The sequence below is a fragment of the Theobroma cacao genome, chromosome 2 (assembly GCF_000208745.1).
Source record: "Theobroma cacao cultivar B97-61/B2 chromosome 2, Criollo_cocoa_genome_V2, whole genome shotgun sequence".
Lineage (NCBI taxonomy): Eukaryota > Viridiplantae > Streptophyta > Magnoliopsida > Malvales > Malvaceae > Theobroma > Theobroma cacao.
Genome location: NC_030851.1, coordinates 6,809,782 through 6,824,065, shown reverse-complemented (window position 1 = coordinate 6,824,065; position 14,284 = coordinate 6,809,782). Strand labels below are relative to the sequence as shown.

The 14,284-nt window shown below is 33.5% G+C and overlaps 1 protein-coding gene and 1 pseudogene across 1 annotated transcript; one reads left to right on the top strand and one right to left on the bottom strand.

Annotated features, from left to right (window-relative positions):
* On the bottom strand, window positions 248-1,991 carry LOC108660623 (annotated as a pseudogene).
* LOC108660622 (LMBR1 domain-containing protein 2 homolog A-like) lies at window positions 2,009-7,618 on the top strand. Its single transcript, XM_018114865.1, has 11 exons — window positions 2,009-2,023; window positions 2,194-2,280; window positions 2,366-2,504; window positions 2,980-3,070; window positions 4,308-4,372; window positions 4,822-4,997; window positions 5,437-5,567; window positions 5,660-5,747; window positions 6,417-6,630; window positions 6,720-6,832; window positions 6,980-7,618. Exons 1-11 carry the CDS (start codon window positions 2,009-2,011, stop codon window positions 7,442-7,444), a joined length of 1,584 nt encoding a protein of 527 aa, XP_017970354.1. The 3' UTR covers window positions 7,445-7,618.

Genomic DNA, 14,284 nt, shown 5'->3' with positions numbered 1-14,284 from the left:
GAATATAATTGTTGGGCAGCGTTCAAAAATATATTGACAGATGTAATAAGACATTTTATTTTTTCTGCTCTTGGAGTTTCAGACTAATAGATATTGAAGGCTTGAAGCTGAAAAGATCCGGACGGTGTTGCTGTTAAAAAAAAATGTCTCATCTCTGTTTTTAAACTTCATAAACTAGAAGTATATTAGAACTTTGATAGTATGCTTTATGGTTTTTCATTGATCATTACATTCCATTTAAAAGAAACTAAAGTAAGAAGAAAGAACCGTGGGGAGGAGCTAAAAAAAAAAGATTGTCCAAATCTAATTTAACAAGCTTGTCAATAGCTAGCACTATGGAACACCCAGTTCTGGATTTAGTATTTGTTGCATCTTTGATATGCTTCTCATTCTTTGGGAAGACCCAGCCTGATTTTAAGCAAAAGCTGACAGTGAGAACAAAACCAATTGCCGCTCCAACGCTAAATTTCCAATCCACAATCATCAATTTTTCACCTGGAGTTACACGTGGAGGTACCTGTTCTATTTGGCATGGTCTTAACATTCTAGAGCAAAGAGCCTCGTTCCCCTCCAAGCTTGATCGTAAACTGACCTCCTGAAGGTATATCCCCATAGAGCTCATTGTATGATGCATTGAATTTTGACAAAAAGCTGAGATGTATCAGGGAATTAGGTATTTCGCCTGAGAGCTTGTTACGTGACAAATCCAACTGTTCTAAGCTTGTCATCTCCGACATACTATCTGGAATGGTTCCTGAAAGGTCGTTCCCATTCAGACTCAAAACATGGAGGTTTTTCAAATTCCCAAAGCTTGGCCAGATTGGTCCTGTAAGCTTGTTGCAACTTAAGGCGATAGTCGGTGGAAAGCTCCATATATTTTTATACAGCAAGCGCCCACCGTGCTCCGTGCCTTTCACCAGTCGCAAATCTGCAGGGAGTTCTTTCAGTAGAACAGTATTGTGAACAAGACTTTCTAGTCCAGTTAAACTTTCTGGTATCTCTCCCGAAAAGGTATTATTAGACAAGTCCAAGTAAAAGAGATAGATGAAGTTGCCTAGCCAGAATGGAATGGACCCGCCCAAAGAATTCCAAGACAGATCCAGCAATTGCAACATGTTGCAACCACTCAACCAAAGTGGAAGGGAACCTCTAAGGTGACAATTTGGAATAATAAGTGCCTTGAGACTTCTGAACTTCAAATTCACGTTGCTAGGCATCTCTTCGTGATAAAAGTTCAAACCAAGGACCAATATAGTCAAGTTCTTGCAGTGTTGTAGAATCTCAAGTGCTGTGGATATATTAATAATGCCAGAGTCTTGGAGAGTGAGGAATTTCAGTGCCTGGAGATTTTTAAAGTGGAATGGAACCTCACCACCAAGTTTGTTGCGTGCAAGATCCAGAGTTCTCAAGCTCTGGCAAGAGGATAGATCAGAAACTGGCCCCTGAAAATTATTGGAAGCAAGACGAAGCGAAGCGATACGGGTCATTGCAGAACAATTTATATTGATCGGACCATCCAAACTATTGTTGCGCAGATCAACTATGGAAAGCGAAGGAGAATTCACCAAAGAAATAGGCAATAAGCCAGTTAATCTATTTGAGCCGGCAGAGAAGGAATCCAGCTTTCTCAGTCTCCCAACAACATCTGGGAGACTTCCATTGAACCCATTGGAGGAGATATCCAGTTCAACAAGGTTAGGGAGGTTACTAATTCCGTAATGCAGAGGCCCTGAAAACCTATTTTCTTGAAGGTGCAGTATTCTAAGATGTTGTAACCGGAATAAATTCTCAGGGAAAGTTCCTGACAGTCCATTGCCATTAAGGTGAACATAATGCAATGAAGTACAGTTCTCCAAATGTAGTAAAGCTTCTCCAAAGAAGTTATTGGCAAGATTAATACACCGGATATGGGATGAAGTTTTACAAAGCTCTAAACTAAGCAAGCTAGAAAAATGATTCTTCGAGAGCGCAAAATACTTTATTGAGGGTAACCATAACAAATACGGATATGTTATTGATGCTTGTCTGAAAGCAAAAATTTCAAGACTTGTGTCAAATATCTCCAGAATTGTTTTATTATTGGAACATTATTCTCTCTCATATTCCAGTTTATTATTTCTAATTCAGGTTGCTAGAGATAACTTTGAGTTATTATCTTTTTCCCTTCACAGCTAATGAAGGTGCATTTGACAGGTTGCTCAGGCCACGTCAAATCAGATATCGAAGCGTGATCCTTTACGACCGTACATGAATATTATTGATAGCATGTTGCATCAAATGGTGCTCCACTTCTGTCTATGGTCTGTTTAGTCTCAAAGTGGAATTTTATGTGATTTCCTCCAATATTTTATTTCCTATTTTGCAGTTAAAAGAAGATCCCTCCTTCAAACCTCAAGGTGGGAGGTTTGGGGAGAATGATATGGGCTATGACACTGATGAGAAATCAATGGCGACACTTAGACGCTGGCTTAGGATAGCAAGAGAGGAGTACTGTCGGTATCGAAGTTACACTGTAATGTGGTTAGTTAAAATTTTTAATGGCTGGTATAGTACTATATTTCAGAATCAAAGGAGTACTGTTGTTTGATTGTGTGTCATTATGCTAAATTTTTCATGGCAATAATGTACTTTTAAGACATTTTGTATTGGCGTTGTGAAATTAACTGCCTAAATGTTTGCATTGCTCGGAAGAAACCTGCAGATTCATGTGAATTTGTCTATTGATATGTAATTTGCACATGATGAAAAACAATGCTAAACTTAGTTTCTGCTCCTTGTATTTTTAGAAGAACTGCTGCTATTTTCTCTCTTTTGACATCTCTTTTAGGGACAGATCAAATATGGTAGATTACTTATAAGTACCAATTACTTTCTCTGTCAAGCATGGTTTTTGTATCTTAAAGATTTATCAATGAATGATGTTGCTGTACTTTGCTTCCAAGTGAGTTTTTTCCAGTGGTAATGAAAGTTAACTCTTAGGCTTTTGCAGTGAAAATATGAGCATTGTCTTGGAAGCCCTTGAGCTGGAAGATACGGTCAAAAACTATGAGCGCCGTGATGCAACTGGATGGTTTGCACTTTGCATCTAAATAAGACTTGCATGCTTATTAAGTTATATGCTTTTTTTTTTTTCTAATTTCATATGCAAAACATCAACTTTAGACTCAAATTCTGGAATCATTACATGTGTCTGAATTTGTTCTTGCTATGGGGCCCATTTCCTTGTCTGACCTTTGGAAACTGAATTGTCTTAAAATCCTTCTAGCCGCCCCCCCTTCTCCCTCCCTCCCCTTTGTTCTACTTTCCTGTCAACTTACCTTTGATTAAATTTCTCTCTCTCTCTCTGTGACACACTCATGGCGGAAGTTGCATTTACAACTTTCTTTTGCGCTTCATTCTGTACTTTTAAATTAGCAGTTATATTTTAATTTGGTCTCTCTCTCATAGTCATTTAGTTGTATGTTCAACAAAAGGTGCATTTACAACTTTATTTTGTGTTTTACTTTGTATTTTTCAGCTAGTAGTCATGCTTCCATGTAGAATATTTCGATATTAGGGGCATTATAGTTATTTGCCCAGCCTTTTCTGATTTGTTCATCATCATGTATGCATTAGCATATAAGTGAGCATGAAAATGAGTAGCTGATTTATTCAATAAGATGTTCTCAATGTTTCATGGCATAAATAATACAGGTAAGCATGCTATGGAGATTTACAGGATGTAGTATTGAGAAAGAGACAAAGCTCTAGAAATCAATCATTTCTGTGTAGGTTGTCAAATAACCAATTTATATGTGCATAACTGTGAATGAGGCTTGCTCAAGGAAGGAGAGCCCACTTGAAATAATAATTGAGGTTAGTTTTACTAAGAGTAAGAACTTGTTTGGAGGTATTCATTGATATATTTTATTCAACAAATGATTCCCCTTGAAATTGGAGGGAATATTAGCCATGCTCAAAAATGTTTGATATTGAGAGTTATTGCATCTAACCATTTACCTAAAAGGTGGACCAACATTAGACTGAATAATTTATCTAAATAAGGTTCTTGTATTCTTCATGGTAGGCATGCTAAAAAATGTTTAATATATTGAGAGTTATTGCATCTGGCATTTTACCTTAAAGGTGAACCGAGATTAGACAGAATAATTAATCTAAATACATCTAAAATATAAGTTTAGAAGTCAGTTTTATATTTTGCAGTGTTTGTGTGCTATACAAGTCCTCTATTTATTATTGTTAAAAGTGTTTTTCCTTCTTTTTCTTCTTCTTGAAAGTGTGCCAACATTCATTTTAAAATGTTGCAGGAAACTTATTTCAAGCTTCAGGCCTGAACGAAAGGGTAGACTAGGGGCTTCTCTGGATATGCTTGGTAATTACTCCACTCTGAATCCTTTCCTTTTTCTTATTTTTATTTGGGGCTGGGGAATTTATTAGGTGCCAAATTGACCTACCATCTAGGTGCTTAAGATTTGCTGTTTAAGTCTTTCTAATGATTTCCTTATGGCAGACTGGATCTGCATAAAACAAGTTGATCTGTCTTCTTTCACCTTCAAAGGTCTTTTTCATCTCCTTTAAGTTTGGAATGCTACAAACTAATTGTCCTTATTCCAGAATAGTACTCAATGGTAATTAGTGAGCTGAAATTGAAGTCAATTTTTGAAATCCTACGTACATAATATGCTTAATCATTTGAATTTATCTAAGTTATGAAATGGAGTACTTTTTGTGAACTTGCAATGATGGTTCTTTGTTAAGTTGCTCTTATATCATTTATCATCAAGTTAGATAATGTTCAAACTAATTATTTATTCCTTACAGAGTTCATTTGGCGTTGTGTTCTAAGAAAGCAACTGGAGAAACTCTTGGCTATTATTCTGGGTTGCATGTCAGCTGCCCTTCTTTTAGCAGAGGCTACTATATTGCCCAATGGAGTTGATTTATCTCTTTTCTCCATTCTCATAAACTCTGTGGGAAAGCAGGAAATGCTTGTGCAGGTAATATATTGAAACAAATTGGACTATTTAGAGTCTCAAATGAGTAAACTGCTTGGAGCACAAGCATAAGAACAGAGAACTGAACTGTAGAAATCGAGTGAGCAATTCGATGTTACCATTTTATCCTAAACCCCATTGTCCCTATATTTGAGGAAGAAATCCACCACTTAACATTTTGTTTGCCTCCTTCATGTCCTGTTTAAAACCAAGAGTTGGAACAACAAGTCCACTATATAATCAATCATCCATTTGCTAATTGCTATGAACAAGAAATCCAAAATTTGTATTACTTGAATGACTTCTTGATGTCCACCAACCCTTGGTCAATCACCCTACTGTATTTAAGTTAATAAATGGTGAATTTGAGTGAAATCTTAAATTCTATTTTCACAATCAGCCAAAGGGCTTGGTATTATCAAATTACTGTGTTGATTTTCAGGTTGCTGCTTTCTTCCCTCTGATGTATATGTGTGTCTGCACCTATTATTCCTTGTTCAAAATTGGAATGCTGATGTTCTACTCATTCACCCCCAAACAAACTAGCTCACTCAGTTTGCTTATGATATGCTCGTAATTCTTCCTTTTTCTTCTATCCTTACAACTTTTACTTGGCCTTTCATTTTTAGAACTTGTAATGGATCTTACTCCTAAACGTCTATCAGGATGGTTGCACGATATGCTCCACCAATTTCATACAACTTTCTCAACCTTATCCATCTCCCTGGTAATAGGAAAACCATCTTTGAGAAGGTCAGTGGTTTTTCTACTTTGTTGTGCTTTTCTTGACAACATCCAGCTATACTATGATATTAATGTTTCAATTTTATCCATCAGTTCTGCAAAATAATTGATGGTGGTTCTTATATTGTACCACTGCTATTGTGATTTATATGATGAGCACAGGTAACGGGGCATCTAAATGATTTTTATTATGCCTCATGCCCATGCAGCACTGTTCCTTTCGAAGAAAAATTTGATGTTGATCAAAAGGGTGCTACTCTTAGAGTAATGTTGAAATATTATTACTTCACAAGATGTTTGCTCACACTAACTTTTTTAAGATGCAGAAATTGTGCAATATTTTCTGCTAAGAATCTTGAAATAAGTAGAATCAGAAATTAAGGATGAACCAATTTTATACCATAAAAACTGTATGCATTTTTTTGGCATGAGAAATTAAGGATGCAAGTGGGATAAGTTCTTATAAAAATTTGTTGAATAATTACCTATGGATATGAAAGTTTGTTACTGTGGCATGTATATTGGAATATTTTAGTTTCTTAAACCGTGGAAGTCCCTGTCTCAGAGTCATTTAAATCTGTCATTTTTACTAAACAAAAATTTGGTTCGGGTTAATCTTTCCGTTAAGGGTTTTTTATTATTTTGCTTGAAGTCTCATGTAACATCAACTAAATGCAGAGAATGGGGAACATAGATGATGCTGTACCTTTCTTTGGTAAAGGATTCAATAAAATTTATCCTCTCATCATGGTTATATACACACTCTTACTTGTGACAAACTTCTTTAACCGGGTCATTGATTATTTCGGGAATTGGAAACTATTCAAGTTTCAAGATGAAGTTGATGATACAGATGGATTTGATCCCTCAGGACTAATTATCTTGCAGAAAGGTGATCACTACATATTGCCATCAGCAAGCACAATGTCACAGTTTCTTCTTCGTTCTCTAAGGTTGTAAACATTTCCACTTCTTGTTTAGAACGGTCCTGGCTAGAGCGAGGGCTTAAAGTTAGTGAGCATGTTATTCCACTGGCAAGGAATTTCAACAGCATGAGCATTGACATTGAACCTGGCAGTAATAACACAGTATGTGTGCTCTGGTATTGAAAACTGCTATCTTATTATATGCAAAGCATGCCAATTACTTTGTTGCTGCACACTTTAAAGCATCTTCGATATTTTATTTCTTTTTCCTTCTTTTTATCATGTAATTGATCTTTTACTTGAAAATGGTATCAGGATAAGGCTGCTACAGATACAAGAGCACAAAGTGCCATTGAAATTGGAAAAGGAGATCAACTTACACCTCTGAAAGAAGAGGCTCAGCATGACACAAGCAAAGAAGCCATTAGCAAGAAATATTCTGGAATAAGGGCACACCAGAACACACAAGCATCCAACGAGAATTCAACTCAAAAGGACTCGACATCCTTAACGGTTGATGCTGGCAACTCTGAAAGTGCAATGACACCACCATCAGGGGGATTAGCCTCAAAATGGGAATCAATGAAGTCTGGTCTTCTAAATTTCAAATCTGACTTGGAAGCAAAGAAATTCCTCCCTTTACGATGGACTCGAGAAAATACAATGTCCGCCGGTGCGTCCTCGTCTGAATCTCTTGATGAAATTTTCCAAAGATTGAAACGACCAACTCTGGACCTTAGAGACTATGGTGCTGAGAATGATCTTCTTGAACATGACTAGGAATTCAGTAAATTTGGTCCATCTGGATAGTCGTACCGCACATATAAACACAGCTATTCCTGGAACAGACTTAGCAGAAGACTTGTTCATTTCACACCAAGTCTAAAAGATGTGTGTTTATGAGGCAAGCTGAATGCCAACTATAATACAATTTACATCACCTACAGCAGTAAAGTAGCATTCAGTGTCTACCAAAGCCACACAATTTTGCTACCACTCTCCTTCTCAAGAAAGAAAACAGTTAAAACAGCAGATACCATATGCGATCCGTGGGATACTGTGCACTTGTAATAGTAAACATTGTAAGGTTGATCACTGATTATGAATGTTTGCATATTATTTGCTGAATCGAATATATTTAAATTTATATAAATTAATACTTAGACGATTATGATATTTGGTAATTAATCGAGATATTATTTAATCTATAAAATGTTATTTATTAATTTATGTATTAATTAATAAAAAATTGATTTATCAAGGTATTTTTTATTTTTTTTTCAAAATATTAAACTTAATATGTATGTATTATGTATAATTTTCTATGCAATACGAAACATTACTTTCTTAATGCATTAAAAAAAATTTAGAGATGAAATTTAAAGAGAGATGGGATTTAAGGAGACATCAATTTCAAGACTTGGAATCATATTTTATAAAAATTTCAAGAGAAAACAAATAACATTGAAATCATATTTTACAAAGATCTTGTAATTTAGTCATGTGATTATGAATGTTTGCATATTATTTGTTGAATCGAATATATTTAAATTTTTATAAATTAATACTTTCGGGATTACAAAGTTTATTAATTAATCGAGATATTATTCAATCAATAAATTAATAATTTATTAATTTATACATCAATTAATAAAAATTTAATTTATCAAGATATTTTTTATTTTTTTCAAAATATTGAACTTAATATGTATGTGTTGTGTATTTTTTTCTCATGCAATACTAAACATTAATTTCTTAATGCATTAGGAAAAAAAAGTTACAGAAGAAATTTAAAGAGATATCAATTTCAAGAGAAAATAAGTAACATTTGAATCATATTTTACAAAGACCTTTTATATATAATTAATTTAGTCGTTAATTGAGGTTCGAATCAAAGACTTCTAGTAAATATGCCGAGGTCATTGCCACCGTATCAAAGCCTTTGCTGTCTATTAATTCTTACTTTTGTTTCTTTTCTTCTTTCTTTCTTTATTCTCCCAAAATTACGTCTTTTTGGGTTTTTTCACACTCTCAAAAACCTTAGTTATAAAATTTTTTTTTTCACATTTTTTCCTTTCCCCTCTCTCTACCTCCTCTTTTTTTTTTCTCTTTTGAAGGGAAAAAAAGAAAAAAAAATACTTTTATGATTAGGGTTTTTAAGAGTGTAAGAACTCTTAAAATGATGTAGTTTTAGAGAAAAATAAAAAAAATAAGAAAGAAAAAGAAAAAAGAAAAGAAATAAAAGCAAGAATTAATCAAAAGTTATGACTTAGGTATGGTGACAAGGACTTACATATGCTTGTTAGAAGTCTTGATTTGAACCTTGTGAGCACATATTTTTTAGGTGAAGAGAAAAAAAAGGTTCATAAAAAGCGACGTGGTAGTCATGTCAGTACCATGAACCTAGAAAGTGATGTGGTCTTATCAAATCACCTTTTGATTTTGGGTAGAGGAATAAAATTAGACAAAATTCACAATTACAAAAAATAAGTGGGTATTGACTATAATTTTGACCTATAAGGAGATTATTAATTTATAGATCAAGTGAGACTTATATGTTTTTTTAAATATATTATCTTATAAATTTAACGAATTATTAATTTATCATATTAATCTCAAGTCAAGACTGGTCAAAAGTATTATTTAATTGATATTATTAATTTATAAAATTATATTATATTTTAAGAATTTTTATCATTAAATATACCAACTAATGAACCAAATACTCGAGTACTTCAAATGATTAAGGTTATTAATAATCGAGTTCACTTTTTAAGTGAAGATATAGACTCATAAGGAGACATGGCCTCTTCTCACTTCAAATGATGCATTTCCATCGTCATGAACTACATTCAATTAAAAATAACGTAAGTGGCTTCTCACTTCAAATGATGCATTTCCATCATCATGAACTGCATTCAATTAAAAATAACGTAAGTGACATCCAAATATTTGTCTCATTAGTTGATGTATAATCTCCCTACCTAAAGAGCAGAGTTCAAATTCCCTTCTCCAATTATAAAAAAAAATAATAACATAAGGGCAAAGGATAAATCACCTACTGCGAACCAAAGTGCATCACCATTGAATGCACGGTCTTTTACCAAGGTCATCTCGCCAATAATTCCTCCACTAATCAGTCCAAAGTCAAACAGAATGGGATTATAGTCCTGTGAAAATAAACCACGTCAAGCATTATATGAGTTGTATCAATATTGTAGAGCACATACGGCTCAACTCGACAATGTAGAAACTTCGGAAGACACGCAAATGCAAGTGCCACCTTAATTCTTTGGATCCAAGAAAAATCATCTGTACACGCAATACAAATCGGTCGGACAATTAACTGCATAGGTTTTTTATCTAACTGCCACCCCAATAATTTTAGATCAATCAAATCATTTGTGCCTGAAATACAAATCAAATCATCCGCTACTGTAAAGTTTTCCATCAATGCAAGCATGTACACATTGAAAATCAAAACATTAACTTCCTAGAAATGTAACTTACACATGCAGGCACCCCACTCTTTTCCATCTCTGTATAGACTTCACAAATTAATTATACTGAAAAAGTATTTCAATTGCTTGCCAGCAAACCTATGTTACTTTGACTCAGACTCGGTAGTGATCTAAGAGTCTGACTTGAAAAAACTTAATATTCAAGATATATGGATGTGAATCCAAATACAGGCACGGGTACTGAAATCTATTACTTTACCAGATAGACTTCTAAATCTACAAAAATAATGGATTATGCATGGCGATAATGTCAAGAACCCATCTATTTTTTTTTTTGGCCCAATGTAAACGAAGAAAATCGACGATACAACTAGACAGAAGCCCAGCAACTAGGTGCTTTCACCAAGAACCCACATTTGAAACCAAAACGAACAAAGGCCAAAAGCCTAAGGGACTCCCTCTGTTTCTTATATTCTCTGGTTCTTGATCTCTCTCTGGTTTCCTCCACCATTTCATTCGTATCTACTTGTTTCTTTTTCTTTTTACACTTTAGTTTTAGGAAGCCACATCTACATGCAAAGCCTCCAGAGCAAGTCAGGAATATGCCCACATTTGTCAGGTCAGTTGGACACTGACACTTCCTGCTAAATTGCCGAGTTGGAGCAACAGAGGAGAAAACATATCTTTCATTTCCCTACAATAAACTTTAGTGGACTTTCAATCTACATTATTCCCTTACCTTTACTAAGCTTCCTCAAACAGAATAACAGCATAGTTTCAAACCACTCTACAACAAAATCAAACTTTACAGGTAGAAAGAATAAAAAGGGTTGCAGTAGATTCAGATATAAAACTTAAAATGAAGGTACCCTCGTCATATAGTTATGCAGAGTATGCAGGGGATTCAGATCATAAACAGCAGCCTTCATCTGTTTGTCACGGTAACCACCAATCAATTTGACTAAGTTTGGGTGACCCTTCATGCTTGGATGAGTTAAAAGCATCACTTCTTCCTGCAACACAGAAAATACAGCCATCATGAACAATTAAATAGAAGAAAAAATATCATCTCAGAAGCATACCCTGAGCATCAAACCCTTATTCGGAGGGTACCAGAAACGGGTCTGATCTCTCATCCCATGTCTTTACTGTAACAAATCGAGCTTCCTTTCCTTTCTCAATCTTCCCACGGTAAAGTCTACCAAATTGAGTTAATCCAATCAAGTTATCTGCATTGAAGTCGTTGGAGAAGACTCTTAAATCAGTGGAGGAGTACACAACTGGCTTTTCAAAATTGCTTTTTCCAGTGAATGGTTTTGCAGTTCCTGAGCAAGAACAATGTTCACTAATGTGCATGAAGCTTGAAGTCAAAATTACCAGCAAACTGGGAAAATAAAACAAAGAGAAACAGAGCAAATTTCTAATGCAGATTGAATCAAAGATCCAATCAAAACCAAGAAAAATAAGTTACACCCATAAATTCATTCTCGATATCCACCATTCGAAACCGAGAAATGTACATTAATAAACCCCAAGGTATAACAGACAAACAAACAAACAAAAAAAGAATATGAAGATTACCTGACCCACCACTTTTCTCGTCATCAAGGCTGGGGAGCTCGTCCCCTGGCGAATCAGACGCCACCACGTCATTATCCGCATCAGAGTCAAGCGGCTTGTGGACAGGGCCCTGGGGCTCAAGCTTCCGAGTCTGATCGGACGAAAAGGTGTTGGGTGCAAACGTTACGACCTTTTTCCTCTCCATCCAAGCATACCGACATAAGCAATATGGGTTTCCGAAGGAGAGCACAAATGCAAAGCAAAAGAAAAGAACTTGAGTTATTTTTATTCATGAATTATTACAACGAAATCAAACCAAACCGAGCCACCAAAGAAAAGAAAAACCTACTTATGCTTTTATTTTTTAAAATTGGGGTTAACAACAGAATTAGCACGACATAATAAGCAAATGCTCAATTTCGCACCTGAAAAAAATGTGTTGAGTGACCATGATACTTTAAAGCTATAAAAATGCTAGTGAAAGCAATCATTTTGTTGACACACAACAAAGTATTAGCCAGACCTGATGAGATAATATTCCATCACTAGAAACGTGCTGTATCTTTTTTGCCACCATTGAAATTGATCTTCAATCAACTTTTTTTATTAAAGTTCAGTTTTTTTTCTTTTATTTCATGATTCAAATTCGAGATCTTTAAGATAAAAATTTAAATTTAACCATTAAGATGTTTTTCTTTTTTTTGCTGTTTTTAACCACTAAGATGTTGCTTGATGATATTTACAATCAATATATATAACTATTGTAAAATATGTAAAAACTTAAATATCGCATATTCATCACTGATTGAATAATTTTGTGGTTTGAAAAATTCAAGATTGAATCAAAATTTAATTTTGTTAGGCTTTAAACTAAACAATAATAGAGAAACGATCCTAATTTTTCCATTTACTTAGAACAACGATCAAATTTATCATGCACTTTTAATTGAAAAGTCAATTGTATTTTTAATTTGATTCAAAATTTAAAGATAAAGAAATTTTTCGTTTAAAATAAAAAATTACTAATAATTTCACCACAGTTGATATTTTATAATATTGTTGGCATAAAGTATTATACTTTAAATATTTATTTTTTTAATGACAAAATTGCTCACAATTTAATTTAATGAAGAAGGTTTTTTTTTATATATTAAGTTCTAGTTAACTTTATTTTTTTTCCCATTTTTCTACCTTTTCATCCCAAAATCCTTGTGTTTTGTTGACGTAATATCTTCGTTCTAGCAAACGGAAAATTGTGTTGTTGGTATACTAAGCGTGCATGTCATAAGGCATCCTCTCACTTTTGTATTAAAAAAAAGGTATAATATGTGAAAAATGAATATTTGAATTATATTAAAAAATTTAACTTAATCTTGACATTTTTATTATATTTAATTAAATATTTTTATTTTCATTTTCATTATTAATTAATGACTAATTATGTTAATCAAGTTGGTAAATTATTTTAAAGTTTAGCCTTTCGATAAAAAAAGTTATTTTAAAATTTGATATTGTCACACAGTCTATATGGTAGATGACATGACCAATAATATTATTGATTGGATTTTTAGCGATTGATTTAATTTTTTTTCTTTTTCACAATCACATATCTTAAAATTATTTATTTATATTTTTAGAATAAAAAGAACTTAAAATAACCTAAATCTAATTTGATTTATTGTTGTTGCAAACAAAGATATTAAATGTTTATCAAACTCCCCACTCTACAAAATTCCTAAACAATCTGAGAAGACAAAATTTTGATTAAAGCCGTTATAACCATAATTTTGATTGAACGAGAAAAGTGTAGAGATTTCATCTAACTTGCTCTATGGGTCTTCCTTTTTGGTGAATTTCATCTCCATTAAATTTTTTTTGGTTGCGTATCCCAAATGTCGCAGACCATGTGGGACTTGCAACTGACATAGGTGGTCGGCCACAGGAGATCGTCGCCTTCCAATAACGATTTTGTCGACATGGTGGAAGGTATACATCTTTTGGATTCTTATGATGACGGAAATGATAATTTGGGAAGTATGAAAAACGGTCTAGGAGGACTCCTTGCGAGATTAACGAAGATGATGTGTGCAACCTGCACCAATTCCGTAAAGTTTTAAGCATTACGTGACTGACTAATAGGACATTGCATGATTAGACATTATCTAAAAATCAGTCACACAATGCATACAAACCTAATCACGTAATCTCTAAAACCAATCACGCAATGTCTAAATCAGATAATGTCTGAAAACAAAAAATGTAATGATCAAGTCACACTATTAAAAATCAGTCTCACAATATATAAAAATCACTAACACAATACCTAAAAACTAATAATGTAATACCTTCTAACTAATTGATTTGTCTATTCGCAGTTAAGTTTAAATTACTAAAGTCAAACAATATTCTAATTTACAGATATAATTAATCAATTGTAATCTGTCAACTTTGAGATACGAAAAAAGTTAAATCACGAAATAAACAATATTTGACAAGAAAAACAAATCAAAAATTTAATTTTAAAATTTTTATTTAAATAGTAAAATAGAGAAAATCAAAATTATTTTAATTTATTTTAATTATTTAAAAATATTATTGT